The 15,309-nt window shown below is 39.7% G+C and overlaps 1 protein-coding gene across 1 annotated transcript in view; it reads right to left on the minus strand.

Annotated features, from left to right (window-relative positions):
• Positions 1–7,705: 7,705 nt before the first annotated feature.
• The window catches only part of mfge8b (milk fat globule EGF and factor V/VIII domain containing b), a 27,835-nt gene continuing 20,231 nt past the window's right edge, over positions 7,706–15,309 (minus strand). Inside the window, exons 6-11 of the mRNA XM_008293926.1 lie at positions 14,838–15,019; positions 14,344–14,499; positions 13,804–13,948; positions 12,276–12,460; positions 12,035–12,190; positions 7,706–10,980 (exon numbers count right to left, since the gene is read on the minus strand). Coding sequence (XP_008292148.1) covers positions 10,837–10,980; positions 12,035–12,190; positions 12,276–12,460; positions 13,804–13,948; positions 14,344–14,499; positions 14,838–15,019 — 968 coding nt within the window. The 3' untranslated portion in view covers positions 7,706–10,836. The remainder of the gene's footprint in view (positions 10,981–12,034; positions 12,191–12,275; positions 12,461–13,803; positions 13,949–14,343; positions 14,500–14,837; positions 15,020–15,309) is intronic.

Here is a 15,309-nt window from a genome sequence, read left to right on the forward strand (position 1 = left end):
GATACAAATTCTACACAAACAACTATTAACATGAAAATTAACACTAAGCATCTGAATGTGAAAATTATAGGATATTACTAAACGTGACCTCGTCTTTTCCAATATTACATACCACAAACTAGGGCTGAATAAAAACTGTAACAATTTTGTCATGCTAATGTTATGAATAATTTAGCATCAGTAACTATCTGGTTGACACTGCAGCTAAATACCAATATAAAGTACAGTTATGGTTAAAGACTCTCTCCACCTCCCTCACTCGTAATTTGAGTGTAATTCATTTGCCAAAAAAAAGACGAAACACACGACAAACTGAGTTAAAGATTCATTTGACTGATCAAATTTTTTTAAATTCTTTATATATTGCAATAATATTGTGAATTTTTTAGGTCACAATAATTGTGCAGTGAAAATCAGATATTATGACAGCCCTGCAACAAACACACTGCTAAGAAGACAATGATACAAATACCCAAATAGACCCTGACACCAAATCACCCATCTTGCATACAGATGGAACCTGCTGTTTGCATTTTTTTTTAATTGATGGGTTTAGGTCAACCTACTTGATCCCTCTCTTGACCTCACCTCGTTATGCTAAATGTGGTCAAAAACACTGTGATGTTTTTTTTCTGAACCTGTTTTAAAACCAAAATACAGTATGTTAATCTGGCAGCTTAAAAATAGATCACAACTATTACATTTGTACAGCATATTATTAGAAAGAAAGCAAGTATATAGTTTAAACATGATGTAAATCATCTACACAAATGGTAATATCCAGTTTTACTAGGTTTAGGAGAATTTAAAAGCAGAGGAAAATCCTCAAACAGTTAACAACACAGGTGTATTTTACTGCCTTTCTCTGGCTGATGCAACCCAGAGTGACCTACTCAGACCCTGCAGGCTTAAAAGATGTTCTAAATGAGGAATAGCATCTAAAAACCCTTACAGTTGTCTTTTTAAACTCTTTGTAGAAAATTAATCTAAATCCTTAAAATGAAAACTTGTGTATGTGACGGGGAGAAAAAACAACAACAAAAAAAAACACACATTCTATTAATTACAACAAATAGCTGAGATTTAGGGCAGTGTTCTTGGGGGAAAAAACACCATCAAGTGAAAAACTGTCCAGTTTCTGCAATATTGTGAAAGTCTGCCAGCTTCTGGACTCCTGGAATGTCAAGGCTGACAGCATATATTCCATGCCCCTGTTTTGCCATGGACTCCAGTAACAGCAAATATTGCCACATGAACTCATATTTCAGTCATTATCTGAAATAATAGCAGTCATGATGGAAAACAAGGGCAATTCCAGTTCTCCACTGGGGCCCACTACAATGTGCTGCTGCCTTGCCACCGCCCGAATATCTGAGTGAAGGCTGGTTATCACGCTGCAGATGGAAGCTGCCCTTCTGACACTGGCATGTAGTAAACCCTAAAGTTAGGTATTATTGTCTGACACGACACTGCCATCCTCCACAAGAGCTACAGTACTCACAGTCCTTCAAACAAACAGTCTCAGAGTCCTGCACGCAATACTTTCCTCTGTGGTCAGCTCTCTGCAGCCACTAATGTTTTTTTAGTGACTTGACTGACACCCAGCCAGCATAACAGAAACCTAAGCCCACCACTATTTCAGCCGAGGCGGGGGTGTGATGGTGGATCAGGATGTTCAGGATTCCATTTTAAATCACTGTTACAGTCAAAATCAAGGCTAATTAGCATATATCCTGATCAAACAGTTTGTTTATTAACCGCATTTTCATCGCTATGCCATCATGCTTCCTTTTGAAACATGAAGCTGCTTTATATATTGTATGCAGACACAATCACAACTCTGGGAGGTTGGACCTTGTTCTTGTGTGTGTGCTACATGCCAATAATAGCACTGTAACATGCTCACAATTACACTGTTAACATGTGGGCGTTTATGTTTACACTATTTTAGTTTACCACATTAGCATGCTAAAACTTGTTAATAAGCAAGAACGCATTCCCATCACATTCCACATCCTTAGAGCCAGCCTCAGATGCCAGTGAGAGTTTATTCCAGGTTGCCTCAAGGGAGGTTTTGACCAGCTGTCAACATGGGATTATATTTGTGGAGCAATGTGGATTCTCTGCTGGCTGTGGAACAGTGGACTACCTCTACCCTTGCAGAGTCGAGGGGTTATGGAAGTTCGTCCATCCAGTACATGTGTTTTGTGGACTTGGAGAAGACCAAAGTCTGTAAGGGAACACGATGGGGGCTACTAAGGGAGTATGGGGTACCAGATCCATTTGCTCAAGTAAATCTGTTCTTGTAAAACCAAATCAAGAGCTTTGTTTGTATTTCTGGTACATCTATGTACACGGTGGCTGTTAGACTCGCCAGGGCTGCCCTTTATGTCTCATGTCTTGTTTTTTTTTAATAGACCGGATCTTAGGACACTGCTAGGGTGGGGAGGGTGTCTGGTTTAGGAACCTCAGAGTCCTGTATCTGCTTTGTGCAGATGATGTGGTTCGGTTGGCTACACCAAGTGGTAGGAAAGTGGATAGTGAGATGGATTGGTGCAATGTCATCAGTAATGTGAGAGTGTGACTGGATTGTTGTGGTTTACCAGTTGGTCTATTTTCCAACGCTAACGTATGGTCATAGGGTAAATGGACTGCACTTATATAGCTATTTATAGTTATTCTACCTTTGCGGCACTCAAAGCGCTTTACAATGTGTTTCTCATTCACCCATTCACACACACATTCATACACCAGTGGCAACAGAGCTGCCATGCAAGGCACTAGCCTGCCATAGGGAGCACTTCAGGTTCAGCGTCTATCGACTGGGGGGGATCGAACCGCCAACTTTACGATCAGAACAACCGCTCGACCAGCTGAGCCACAGCCACCCAGGGTCTGGGTAGTGACCGGAATAATGAGATCACGGATACAAGTGGCCGAAATGAGTTTCCTCTGTAGGGTGGCCAGGTCTGGTACACCAAATGAGGACGAGGGACGAGACCCATAACTAACTGAGGGATACATACCTCATCTGTCCTGAGAATGCTGTACATCACAGAAGGAACTGGGAAATGTTACCAGGAAGAGGGATGCCTGCCATGCCCTGATTAGTCTGCTTCCACTGTGACACAAAATGGATAAGCTGAAGAAAACGTAAAAATAAAATTTGACCTGATGATATTGCTGGATGAAAAATTAAGGATGAGAGAATGTGTAAAATGAATTTTATGGCAATTGATGCAGTTGTTCTTGAGACATTTCACTTTAAATCACAAATGTCAGCATAGTAGTAGCATAAAAAGAAAGGTTGGATGATCACCAGAGTCACTGTCGGGGACAGTAAAAGTAAAAGGATCAGTACAGTGATTAGGATATCTGATCTGGAGACCATGCATGTGTGTTGAACATTTCACAGCTATCCATAACCTTCACTACAGGCAAAGAATGCACTGACTTCCTAAAAAAAACACAAAGGCACTTAAACATTGGTTTGAGATTATGTCACAGTCAATATAAATCATTGTCACAGTCACAGGTGAAAAACGCTAATCATCAAATGGCAGAAATTCCAGATCCGGATCACAGTAACAACTCATCAACTGCGGTTACCCAAAGCTGAACTTCTCATGCCAGTTAACCCTCAGCATCCATCCTGTTGTGTTCTTCCTTCTCCCTCAATCCTTCTTCTTTTCTTTCTTATTGTATCTTTGACTCATGTTGCATTCACGGTATTGAACAGTGTCATGAAATGAAAACATAATTTTCAAATCTGTCACAAGGAGAGGTTCAATTTACGTCATTAAACAATTAAGGTTTGCATATTTGCATCTTCACTCATCGTCACTGATGCTGAATATCATGAATCACAGCTGGATCTTGGTTACCTCTTAACACTGACTCCCTCTTCTTTATCTACCAGTTCCCTGCGCTGGCTTCACGACCATCAAAAAAGTGTACTTTGAAAGTAAATATTTATGTTGGGTTCAAAAAAGGCTTGCTTCCTCACCTCAGATTTCCTGTTTAGACGTTACAAAAACAAGACCAAGAGTCTCACTAGTGGCTCTGTTAGGCTGTACTTGGGCACAGTGCTGCATTGAGCAACAGTATGCTAACATGAATAAAATGCTAAGCAGGGATCATATTTATCGTGTTCACCATCTCAGTTTAACATGTTAACATTCTATCATTTTCCAGTCAGAAGAGGAGTTTGATGGAATATAGTTTTATAGGTCTGAAAGCCAAAAATGTAACCTGATTATGGCGCTTGATGAAAAGTTAAGGAATCCATTTTTTTTATTCAGTTATTGTCATTATAACTTATCCTGAGTTGTGTTGGAATGTGTGTATCAAATTTCATGTCAATCCATCTAACCGCTGTTAAGACCTCTCACACAAAACCCTCATGAGTCGTAAGCCAAAAAGCCAGGGGGGGTCAGCCAGAGTCATTCATCTTCTTGGAAATGTAGTTGTCGGTACAACATTTTGTGGCACTCCATCCAATTATTGTTGAGATATTTTCAGTCTGGACCAAAGAACAACAACAACTGGAATAGACACTGCCATCCAGAGCCACGCCGCAAGCCTGGCTAAAGAGTGGCTCCAGTGGTGTTTCAAGGTCCAGGCTCTTTATTCTCTCAGAATGTCTAAAAGTGTCTGGCTGTCCTCAAAATGAACACAGGACAGAATTATGTCTTCCATGCCGACCACAAGCAACCACTCTCTGATTTATGCTATTACGTTCAGCAGTAAAGTTGCTTTCGTCCTAAATGAAATTAAACCTCATAAAATTTAAGAGGTGGTGTGATTAGTCATCAATAAGCCCCTAAAACCATGAACCCTCCCCTTGTGTCTGTAGCTCCCACTCTCAGCCAATGTGACAGCCGTTTCCCCTCCCTGTGTCTCTAAGCCATTATCTTCCAGTGTGTTTGAAGAGACCAGACTGGTGCTCTTCCCAAAGCCCCAGATGAAAGGTTTTAGCCTGAGGCCCCAAATACCAGCAGCCCCTGTGAACTGCTGGGTGACTGAGTCTTTGGAGGGGTGTAATTTCTGCGAGGCGGTGACATTCAGGCCCGTAGAGGTGAGCGGAGCTTGGACCTGGAGCCCAGAGAGAGATGACATGAAAGAGGATGGGATGGCTGTGCGTGTTTGTGTTTGTGTGGCCAAGCCAAGGAGCCGATCGAGTCAGTATGAGCAGTCACACGCTGTCATTAGCAGACACTCCTCGCAGAAAGAGACGGTTAGTCACAAAAGGTGTGTGTGTGTGTGAATCAGAGAGTGTGATTTCAGTGTGACCGTCGTGATTAGAGAGGAAGGCTTCAATAAAAGGCCGACAAGAGACTGAAGTGCAGGGCTCAGGGTAACAGTTTCCAACGTGATTAAAAGATGAAGGGCAAAATGAACCATAATAACAAATAAACACTACAATTTCTTATGCTTTTGTAACTCACAAATGCAAGTTAAGCACCAACTAAACATTCGAAACGCCAAACTAGGGGTATAGTAATGAACATCAGTGTGTGAAAGGCCCTCATCACCTGTCAAATCAACAGCTTTAAACAGTCATTTGAGCAGAAATAGCGCAGCCTTTCACCTCTTTTAAATGATATATCCCTGGAGAAGTTGTCTGTGTTGGTACATACCTGATCTAAAATAGCAGTTGTTATCCAGAAGTGGATCCTTCCTGTGCCTCCAGTTTCCTGCCTGCGTTGGCCTGATGCCTCCGTCTGTCCGTGGATAGCTCTCACGCCAGGACACAAACATAGGAGAGCGCAGCATGGCACTGATGGAGATGCAGTCAGATGAAATTACCCCCATTTCTGAGATAGATATTATTCAGGTTATGAAGAAGATGTTGTCCACCTTTAGGTGTCGAAGTTGGGTGTTTAGTGGTCCCTGGTGATGTCTGTTCGGAGAGCATTTACTAACATTTCAAGACGCTAACAAATGAAAATATAATCAAAATTAAGAAGGCACTTCAATGGGCATTTGTACAGTTATTTCACATTGTCTTGTCAGGGAAATTTTCAGGTGCTTGTTTTTCAGATTTTTAACATCATACAGATCTTAAGATATGGAACTGAAACTGAATGCTTTTTTTTTTTTTTACACTATTTGAAGAAAAGTTCCTTAGAGTGTAATACATTAAGTTTTATACCTTGTTAACATGCCCATGGTGCTTTTTTTTATATGCTGGAACACAAACGATGAGCAAAAGAATTAGTCAGTGCCATGGCGGAGCATTTTTTCCACCTTGAATTTGAAGCGTACTGGTGACAGTCTAAAAAACACAGATTCAGACCTGAGGAACTTGCAGGGTGGGGCTCTTCGGTTTCCGGTTCAAGCATGTATGGCTGAATTACTTCAATATCACAACAGCAGTTTTACGGTATTTGAGCAGCGTTGTAGGTTGAGCTGTTCTGCTGTACAGAGAAAGAGGCAGGGGCTTCATAGATCTGCAAATTCTAGAAGAAGCAATGTTGTAGAGCTACATCTGAGCCATTGTAAGGCAGGAAGAGATTATTTTCACGTATAAAACTTCAAAATATGTAACTTTGATACACAGGGATGAGTTTTTAGGGGTTAAATTGTTGACCAGAGAGGGACTTTAATACATTGAATGTGAGATTTGAGGGCAAAAAATATAAGCTATTGCTTAACACATCAAATAGTAGCTGAACTTGTTTTATTTACTCCAAAACTTTCTTTCAACAAACAGTATCAATAACTATTTAGTTTTCATTCATTCTTAATCGCTAGTGACTTAAAAATAATCGATCCAAGTATCTTAGATATATGCTTGTATTTATCAGATTCTCATTTTAGCATGTACCGTAGCCAATTATTCAAAGGTTACTGAACTACAATAAAACCAGTGACAGATTTTGTAAAGGCAGTAATGAAATGAACAACCTACAACTGACACATAATGGAAATCCAACCAATAAAATGTTGATCTGTAAATTAAAGCAGGAGTATACAGAGAATAAAAAAACACAATCATCTCCCGCTGTATACTGGACCGTTAAGTCTCCTCGAGCTCTACAGAGAAAGGACAACAGAAGTGAAAAAAAAAGAGATTTGGAGAGTTTTATTTGATGCTAAGAAGAAATCTGTTATTGACTGTAACTACCAGCAAGTCCAGAGGAAAAACAGCTGGTTTACTGAGGAGGGTTTTTGGTACCTAGATCATCAACTGCTGATAATCAGCTGAGATTTATTAACTGAACAGCAAAAAGTGATGTAATGCAGTTTCTTAAATCCTTATTTATTGTGTTGGTGGACTGATGTTTTAGCACAAAAAGGCTCCTCACTGCTAACAGATGATGATTTAACCTTCACAGAGTCACTGAATGTATTTTCATATGATTGAATGGTTCCAACCTTACAGAGGGATTTCACTTCTTGAGTGTGACCTTCACGGATTGTAATGAGGCGAGAAGAAGACATGCCCTCCTCGGGTGAAGACACCTTTAAAAGACTGCAGAGTGGTACATAAAGAGATTAGGTCCCTGGGGCGTTTAAATGCTAAACAGGCAAAACAACCCTCAGTGCTCTTGGTCTTTTGATCTTCCACCTTTTTAAATGGAAAACAGCTCCAATTAATTCAGTATTATGATCTGTAATATTACTTAAATATTCCATCCAGTATTACACATAGATGTAAATATTACTGCTGTGCAATTCAAGCAAGTTACAGTCAATTAAATGTGTTTTTAAATTCTTTATTTATTCTTCATTTTAAGATATAAAGGCCAAACATAAGGTTTTCTTAGAAACACAATACTGGAATAATAATAATTAAAAAAAAAATAAAAATCCAGTCCAAATTCTATGAGGTCAACAGTCAGTATAGCAAGAAATGAACTCAGAATACAATAAAACACATCAATTTCTTTTTGATCAATCATATAAAACAGCAGGGGAACAAGATATCTATAGTAACATCAAAGCTGATGAACACCCAAAAGAAATGAAGCTATGTCACCAATGAAGTCAAATCGGTTAAACTAAAACTGACCCAACACTAGTCAATAAAATGCATGCAGATGTGGATAACAAGGGTTATGGAATCGTCTGCGACAATAATAAATATTGTACAGTGTTTGACACCAACATCCATCTGCGACCTCTCAGTGGCACCGCTATCCCCTCATGCATTTTTAAGGATCTTGAATTAATATTCATTGTTATCAAAACTAACACAGTATAATATTGCACAAGCCCATAATTCATAATTCATGGGGTGGAAAGGTTTAGAATACTGTGACGGGGCGGCAGAAGCAGATGATATGGCATGTCGTGTCATGTCCAGTGGAACCGTTAAAATCAGCTTTAATTTGGTTTCTCTTTTACCGTCTTATCAGCGGGGCCACAGCTTTGAACTGGAGGCATAATGTTGGACCCAAAATAAAAGATCTGCAGCAAACATTAACATCTATTAATGCGGACAGACCCCAGTACAAAAGTACTCTATATATGCATGTCACATATTAACACTTAGCAACCAAAGCGAGAGATTCCCCCAGACTTTTAAATCTCAGTTTAATCTAACAAAGACACTGAACTGCAAGCCTGTTTTTCTCTCCTATTTTACCTCTACATGTAATAACGAATATGTTTACTCTTTGTTCTTCAATGCACAATACTGTTTTTTTTTTGTTTGTTTTTCTTTTTGGTTGTTTTTTAATATTTCAAATATCAAAACACAAACATCAAAGTGCCATAAAAAAGTGAAACTGGGTGAACACAACGAGAAGCACAGCCACGTGAGTGAGCGAAGGAGTAGTGCTCAGTAGCACTTCCTGTACATTAGGAGCAGATCTGCTTTGACCTGAGACGATAATATCCATCATTCTTTTTAAACTTGCAGCCATCACATTGTTGTTATTTCTTAATTTATGAGGCTAAGCAATTAGTAATACACACAATTCTTGGACAATTACTGCTTTAATACTGTTATTCTAGCAAAACACTGGTGTAATGTATAATACATCGATAGCTGTCTGCCAATCCAAGAACGCTGTTACCAAAAGAAGAAAAAAAAATGGATCAGAAGTATTTCAAAGAAGTGTCCAGGTCTGAAGTAGTTGTGAAAATCACAGATGGGGAGAAATATCAGGCTTTCTTCCATATTCATTCCACATCAAACAGCCTGTTAAAACCTAGACTATTTAACTGTAAACTAACCATAAAAGGGACTTTTTTTCTAAAATAAACCACCTCATGAAATTTGATTCACATCTCCTGTAGCAGCCAATGGCATATGAAAAACTGCATTAACTGTCACAAAGAAAAAAAGTGGTCAAGTGACTAAAACATATACTGCCAAAGGTGAGATCATTTTCCAAAACATAATGTAAGACTTGAAAACATGAGTTGTTGCGTAAGATGTCCTTTTCTTGGCAGAACACACCATACCAGCTCGTGACGGCCACATGTGTAAATCTCAGTGGCATTTTCCTCAAGAGCAATAAACAGTCTCTCTTCTCTTTCCCATCAACAATGATCTTAAACTCTTTTTGTCCTTTGTTTATAACATCCTGTCTGTCAATGAGGGTGTGTCCTCTGGCTTTGAGATCACATCTGTTTGGCTGCTAAACAGACAGACTGTGATGGTTCACTGACTGATTAAATCTCACAGTGACAGAGACTTAACATGTTTGATTCCTTTTTAGTTGTGTGTGTGTGTGCGGTAGTTACTAGATTTTTCTAAATAAACCCACAAACACAAAAACCTGAGGGTGTGTTGGCACAAGATGACATGACTTTATACTTTGATTGGAAGCAGCCAAATCATGAAAACAGTTTCGTGCACCAGTTCAGTAACAGTTACTTGTATAAATGGAGGATTTTCGCTCGTCTGTTATTAGCTGTTATTTGTGTATGTTTAAATGAACACTATGTTTACACCACAGATGTTAAACCTCTTAAAGCAGTCCAAACAAATGTACATGAGGAAACATAAACAGAGGATTTTACTGTCCAAACCACTGCAGAGAAATACAAGGAATACTGTAGCACACAGTGGGAACCCTTGAAATGTTCAGTCACTTATCTTTGCTCAACAAATAAAAATATGTTTTACTGTATTGTTTAGATATGAGTTGCTAATTTAGCACAACAAACCAGAAGACAAAGTTCAAGTTACTTGCCAATATATGAACCTGTTTTTTTTGTTTGGTTGTTTGTTTTTTGAGCAGACACATTTTGGTGAAGAAAAATAACTGATCATGCATATCAGTGTATCCACGTAAGATAATATATATTTTCTGTGACTTGAGGGGACATCAAGTGGTCAGTTAAAGGATGTGTGCAAGCTTTTTAGTGGAGCTTATGTACATCACCAGCCGTGGGTCTTGGAGGTTCAATGTTCCAGGTAGAACTGATCTATAATCAGAGTCCAGGCAGCACCAACTGATACAGCAGCAGTCTTGTTACCCCTGACCTCTGACACAGGAATGAGGGAATCCCCACCTTTATTTAGCCAATAAGTGGGACAAAATCTGATCCCAGCCCTGCTTCTTGAAGAGATCACAGATTTGGTTCCGGTGGAAAAGATGAGTGATCAGATCAGGAAACAAAGAAATGAGGGGACACATGAGCTTAGCTCAATAAGGGTCCTGGTAACAGCGGTTAAGGGTAACATCTCCCACCTTCAACCAGCCAGGGTCTGGGTGGTTGTGTGCTACTCTGGTGTTTGCTGCCCCCTAGGGCTGAGAGCAAGGCAGTGCAGGTGTGGCTCAGGAGGGGAGGGACAAGGTAGGGAGGAAAGAGGAGGCTGGAAGGGGGAAGGAGGTAGAGAAAGGAGGAGGTGGGGGGACGGGTTCTACGGCAGCGCTACTCATCACAACCCAAAAGCTCCATTCGCAGGGTGATGCGCTCGTGCCACTCCCAGGGCAGGATGCGGACATATCGGCCATAAAACGGCGGCTCAAAGATGTTCTTTTTGTGAACGTTGTTGTCGCTGTTACCTGGGAAGATCTGGATAGAACAGGGCAATCAATTAAAACAATACATAATAGCAACATCCCTATATTTTTTTTTACTGTTTGTTTCTATGTTGACTAAATATGATTGGAAAATACTGATGTCATTTACAGTTTCAGACTGTTTTCCTCTAATGATACCTAGTTTACATTTTCCCCACAATTTATCAGAAATTCTTAAGCTTGGAAACAACTTTGCTTCAAATCACCTAAGGTCCATGCTAATTAAAACACTCCTATTTAAGACTAACGTAGTATGTGTGATGATTAACTTTATATTTTTAGGGATCATTTCTTGCGGATATCAGATGATGTGTAATAAGTGTTATGAGTTATTTTACTTTGCGGAAGTTGTTTTACTAGCGCAAAAGTGAAAAGCAGAAAATCTTCCAAGATAAATGGACAGACACAAGCAGAAATCATGTAAAAGGAACCTTGACAATTACAACTTCATAAACCATTGTAACACTCTACCACATAAAGTAGATTGGGGCATAAACTTAACTTCAATCATAAATGTTTAATGGATTAAGTCAGAGCTCCTGTCATTGCGCCACGTCCTAGATTTAATGACTTAATACTGCTCACATCTGGCAGATATATTGATTTTTGGATGCAAAATGAATGAATGCATACAGAACGCTAATCAGTCCCAGGGTTACCATAATTGGTTCCGGGTGTGCAGACGAGTATGTCAGACACAAGCTTCACCATTACTCAGTATTTTTACATTTTCCTGGGAAAGCACATACATGCAAAAGAGTGAAATATTTATTTCATTAATCTAAACCAATGATTATTTCCATTATTTAAGCAATGTGCATATGTTTTAATTCAATGTTTTACTGTCTCTTTAAAGTTTTTTACAAAATGTCATGAGGTTGTCTACATTTTTTTTTCTCCATACACCTTACTCATGCATTTACACATACATTACTGTCTTCTATTTCAGTTAAACATTTCTTTATTGGTACTTAAATTCTGTTTTTATCATATAATAAACAACTTGCAGAATGAATTTGGTTTGTTCCATGTGTTGCTGGACTGACCTTGTCTGTCTTTGTTGTCTCATCCTTCACTATAGTCCAGGACCGCCCATCATCACTGTAGGCCACTTTGAAAGCTGTAACAAACTGGATGGAGCCAAAGTCTTTGGCCCCCTGTGTGATGATTCCTGTTATTTTCTTGGTAGATTTCAGGTCCACCTGAGGATACAGAAACAACTTTACAAAAACAGCATGAGGTAAACTAATAAACAACATGCAGCTCTGACTTGTCCTCCTCTCCTACCTGCAGCCACTCAGACCGGTTGTTAGTGGCAGCGATCCAGGCGTTGGTCTTGCCCTGTTTGTCCAGCCGGGCGTAGTGAGGGTGCCAGGTGAAAGCTTCAATACCCCAGGTACAGAAGGTGCTGGAGGCCATGATCTGGCGGTCAGACACCAGTCGGGACTTCATGCCCATCGGCTCTGAACAACCTGAAGTGTTTGAATACACTGTGGAGGTGAGACAAGGCAGAAAGAAAGAGACAGAAAAAAAGAGGAACGGAAAGAGAGAGAAATACAGCATGATGGACAGGGGACAGACAGGAAGCGGCCCAGGCCAGCCAGTGGTGTGAAGCGGCAAACAAGCACCCAGAGATGATGACGTGCAGGACAAGACCAGCAGATGCAATGGACAGATGTATGGCAATATATGTTAGCATACAGCTTGAAGTGTGCAGTTTTAGGTTTTGCTGAGGTCACACTGGAATCTAAATGTGCCTTCAACTCTTTGTTTCCACCATCTGTGGTTCAGGTTGACTACGCCCACAATACTAAGTGATTCTCCACAAGCTTGCAGTTCACAGTTCTCTCACTCTGTATAATTTCCCATGTTCAGTAAGAACAGAATGCAGATTCTAAAACTGAAACAAAGTTGTGGAGCTCACTGTATAATCTTTAAAGTTTGTAACATACTGTAGAAGTCACGTGAGTTAGTGGAGCAGCTGAGCATGATGCATGAAAAATATTCAGCTGCACTATTGCTGTCTGACATCACATACAGCACCCATTTGTTTTGAAAACACTTCACACTAGAACTGTTTCACTCAGTGGAGTGGAATTAAGTCAGGGAAAGTGACAAAAGCACAAGAAAACACACTTTTAACAGTGAAAGTATGTAAGTTTGTGCTTTTAAAAGATTATACAAACAACACATGCTGGTTGTGAAGCAAAACAAAAATTAAGGAATGATGCAGAAACTGGGAAGCATGATGGAAGAAGAACAACAAACACTGATTTGACAAATGAAACAACCATCAAGAGAGACAAGCATCTGACAGTGTAATGACGCCAGCGAGTTCGAAAGAACCACGCTGGCTTAAGATTAAAGAAAAAGCAGATGAAAAGACATTTGCTGCAATACAGAAGACCTAAAAGAACCAAGTATTACATTAGCTTGCTCGGGTAACAGTGTTTAGATGATGAATATGACCAATCCATTCTCTGCAGTTTAAGAGAAAAAAAACCTTTGACCCGTTAGCATCCATTCTGCTGTAGTGATTATAATCATATGGTTTTGATAAGTTCTAAGGATCATCTTGGAAAAGACTCATGGCAGCTGTGTTGAGAGTCGCATTATCATCTGAGTGACATCCTTTGAAATATGATCAATCACTGAGTGCATAACTGCAACTAATTAGTGAGGAAATATTGTTGCTAAATACTGGCCTTCAAAATATGGCTGTTGGGTTTTCTTTTCTTGGAAACACTTGTGCTTGTTTCAACAACATCAGTAAGGTGAAAACTAACCGTATGCGCATGTGCATGTGTGAGTTTACCGTTGAGTTCGCAGCCCACCAGCTCCATGCGCATTGTGCAAGCCTTGCGACACACAACAGGAACAATGCGGATGTACTGGGCAATGATTGGGGGGTCAAACAGGTTGGTCTTGGTGCCGTCATTGTCCACGTTCCCCACAAACACCTGCGAAAGAGGGGGGAGTCAGTTGCATGATATTTTCTTATTTTGAACTCAGTATTGCCACACATCAATAGTGGTCGTTTTTAAGCAGATGTAAAATGTACTCAAAACCAACTTGTTTCTCCGTTTCATGGTTGATGCAGTTCTAAAACTGTCATAGGAGTAACAGTAAAGTATCACAAGATTTATTTGTGTGACATGCGCTGTATGATTTGTACATAAAGAAAGGATGCTGCTCCCCCTTGTGGTTCATTGACAGTATATCTTAACACAGTAAAGTGTATTGGGGCAGCTATAACTCAACTGGCAAGTCTTTAAATATTACATCAACGAAAAATAAATCAGTTTAAAACAGACTTATGCAATATAGTGCAATTATTTTTGTTGCATCTCCTCACATGGTCCTTCCTCTGTCCATCTGTTCTGTACATGGTGTACATCTTGCCGTCAAGGCTGGAGGCCACTTTGAAGGCCTTGATGAACTCAGCTGTGCCCATACGACTGGCGCCCTGCATCACGATACCTGAAAAGCGCATCTTTCTTTGCATGTTGATCTGGAAATACAGAGATAAGTGACACAAAGATTAGTTTGTTTAGTTTTAAAGCAACTATCAGTTCAGTTAATGTCTGGATGTCAAACATTTTTTAAAACACTTTTATATAAAAAAAGAAAAAACAAAAAAAGTAGAAGCAGTGAACAAAAGTCCCCCCAGTGTGTGATACTTCATCAACATAAAGAACAAAAATTAATTAATTAACCTATATTTGGCTGAAACATATCTATTCCAAAACTTGATGACTTAAGACCTCCAGGTCTAAACATTTCCCCCTTTATCTCTTATTGGCTTTTCCTTGTTATCAATCTGTTAATGTATTGTATCACTGGTCTCACTTCGATCCATGGATTCTTGTCATGTGCAGCTGCACTCCAGGCATTAACCAGTCCTTTGTTGTGGAGGCGGGCGAGCTCAGGGCCCCAGCGCTGCAGGCCCAGCAAACTGTAGCGGACTGATGAGGCTGAGATCTGGGACTCAGCGATGCCCCCTCCCTCCATGCCGAGCAGAGATATACAGCCTGAAAAGGAGAGATGGGAAGCAGATTCAGATATTGGTACCTCTTCCAACTGCTCACATAAACTTTCCATACAACACACATACCTGAATCAAGTTTTCTGTAGATGTAATGACATTTCTTCATTAAAAAAAGAAGAAAATACTAGCATAGTTTATTAGCATATATACACTACTCACAATAAGTTAGGGATACTGTTATTTACAGAGTGCTTTTCCTATTTGGTCTGAATTTTAATGAAATAAGTAAAAGTTCCCTTTGATATTACTAATAATGAATGAGAAGAAACACCA

This window comes from Stegastes partitus, unplaced genomic scaffold (genome assembly GCF_000690725.1).
Source record: "Stegastes partitus isolate 25-593 unplaced genomic scaffold, Stegastes_partitus-1.0.2 Scaffold21, whole genome shotgun sequence".
Lineage (NCBI taxonomy): Eukaryota > Metazoa > Chordata > Actinopteri > Pomacentridae > Stegastes > Stegastes partitus.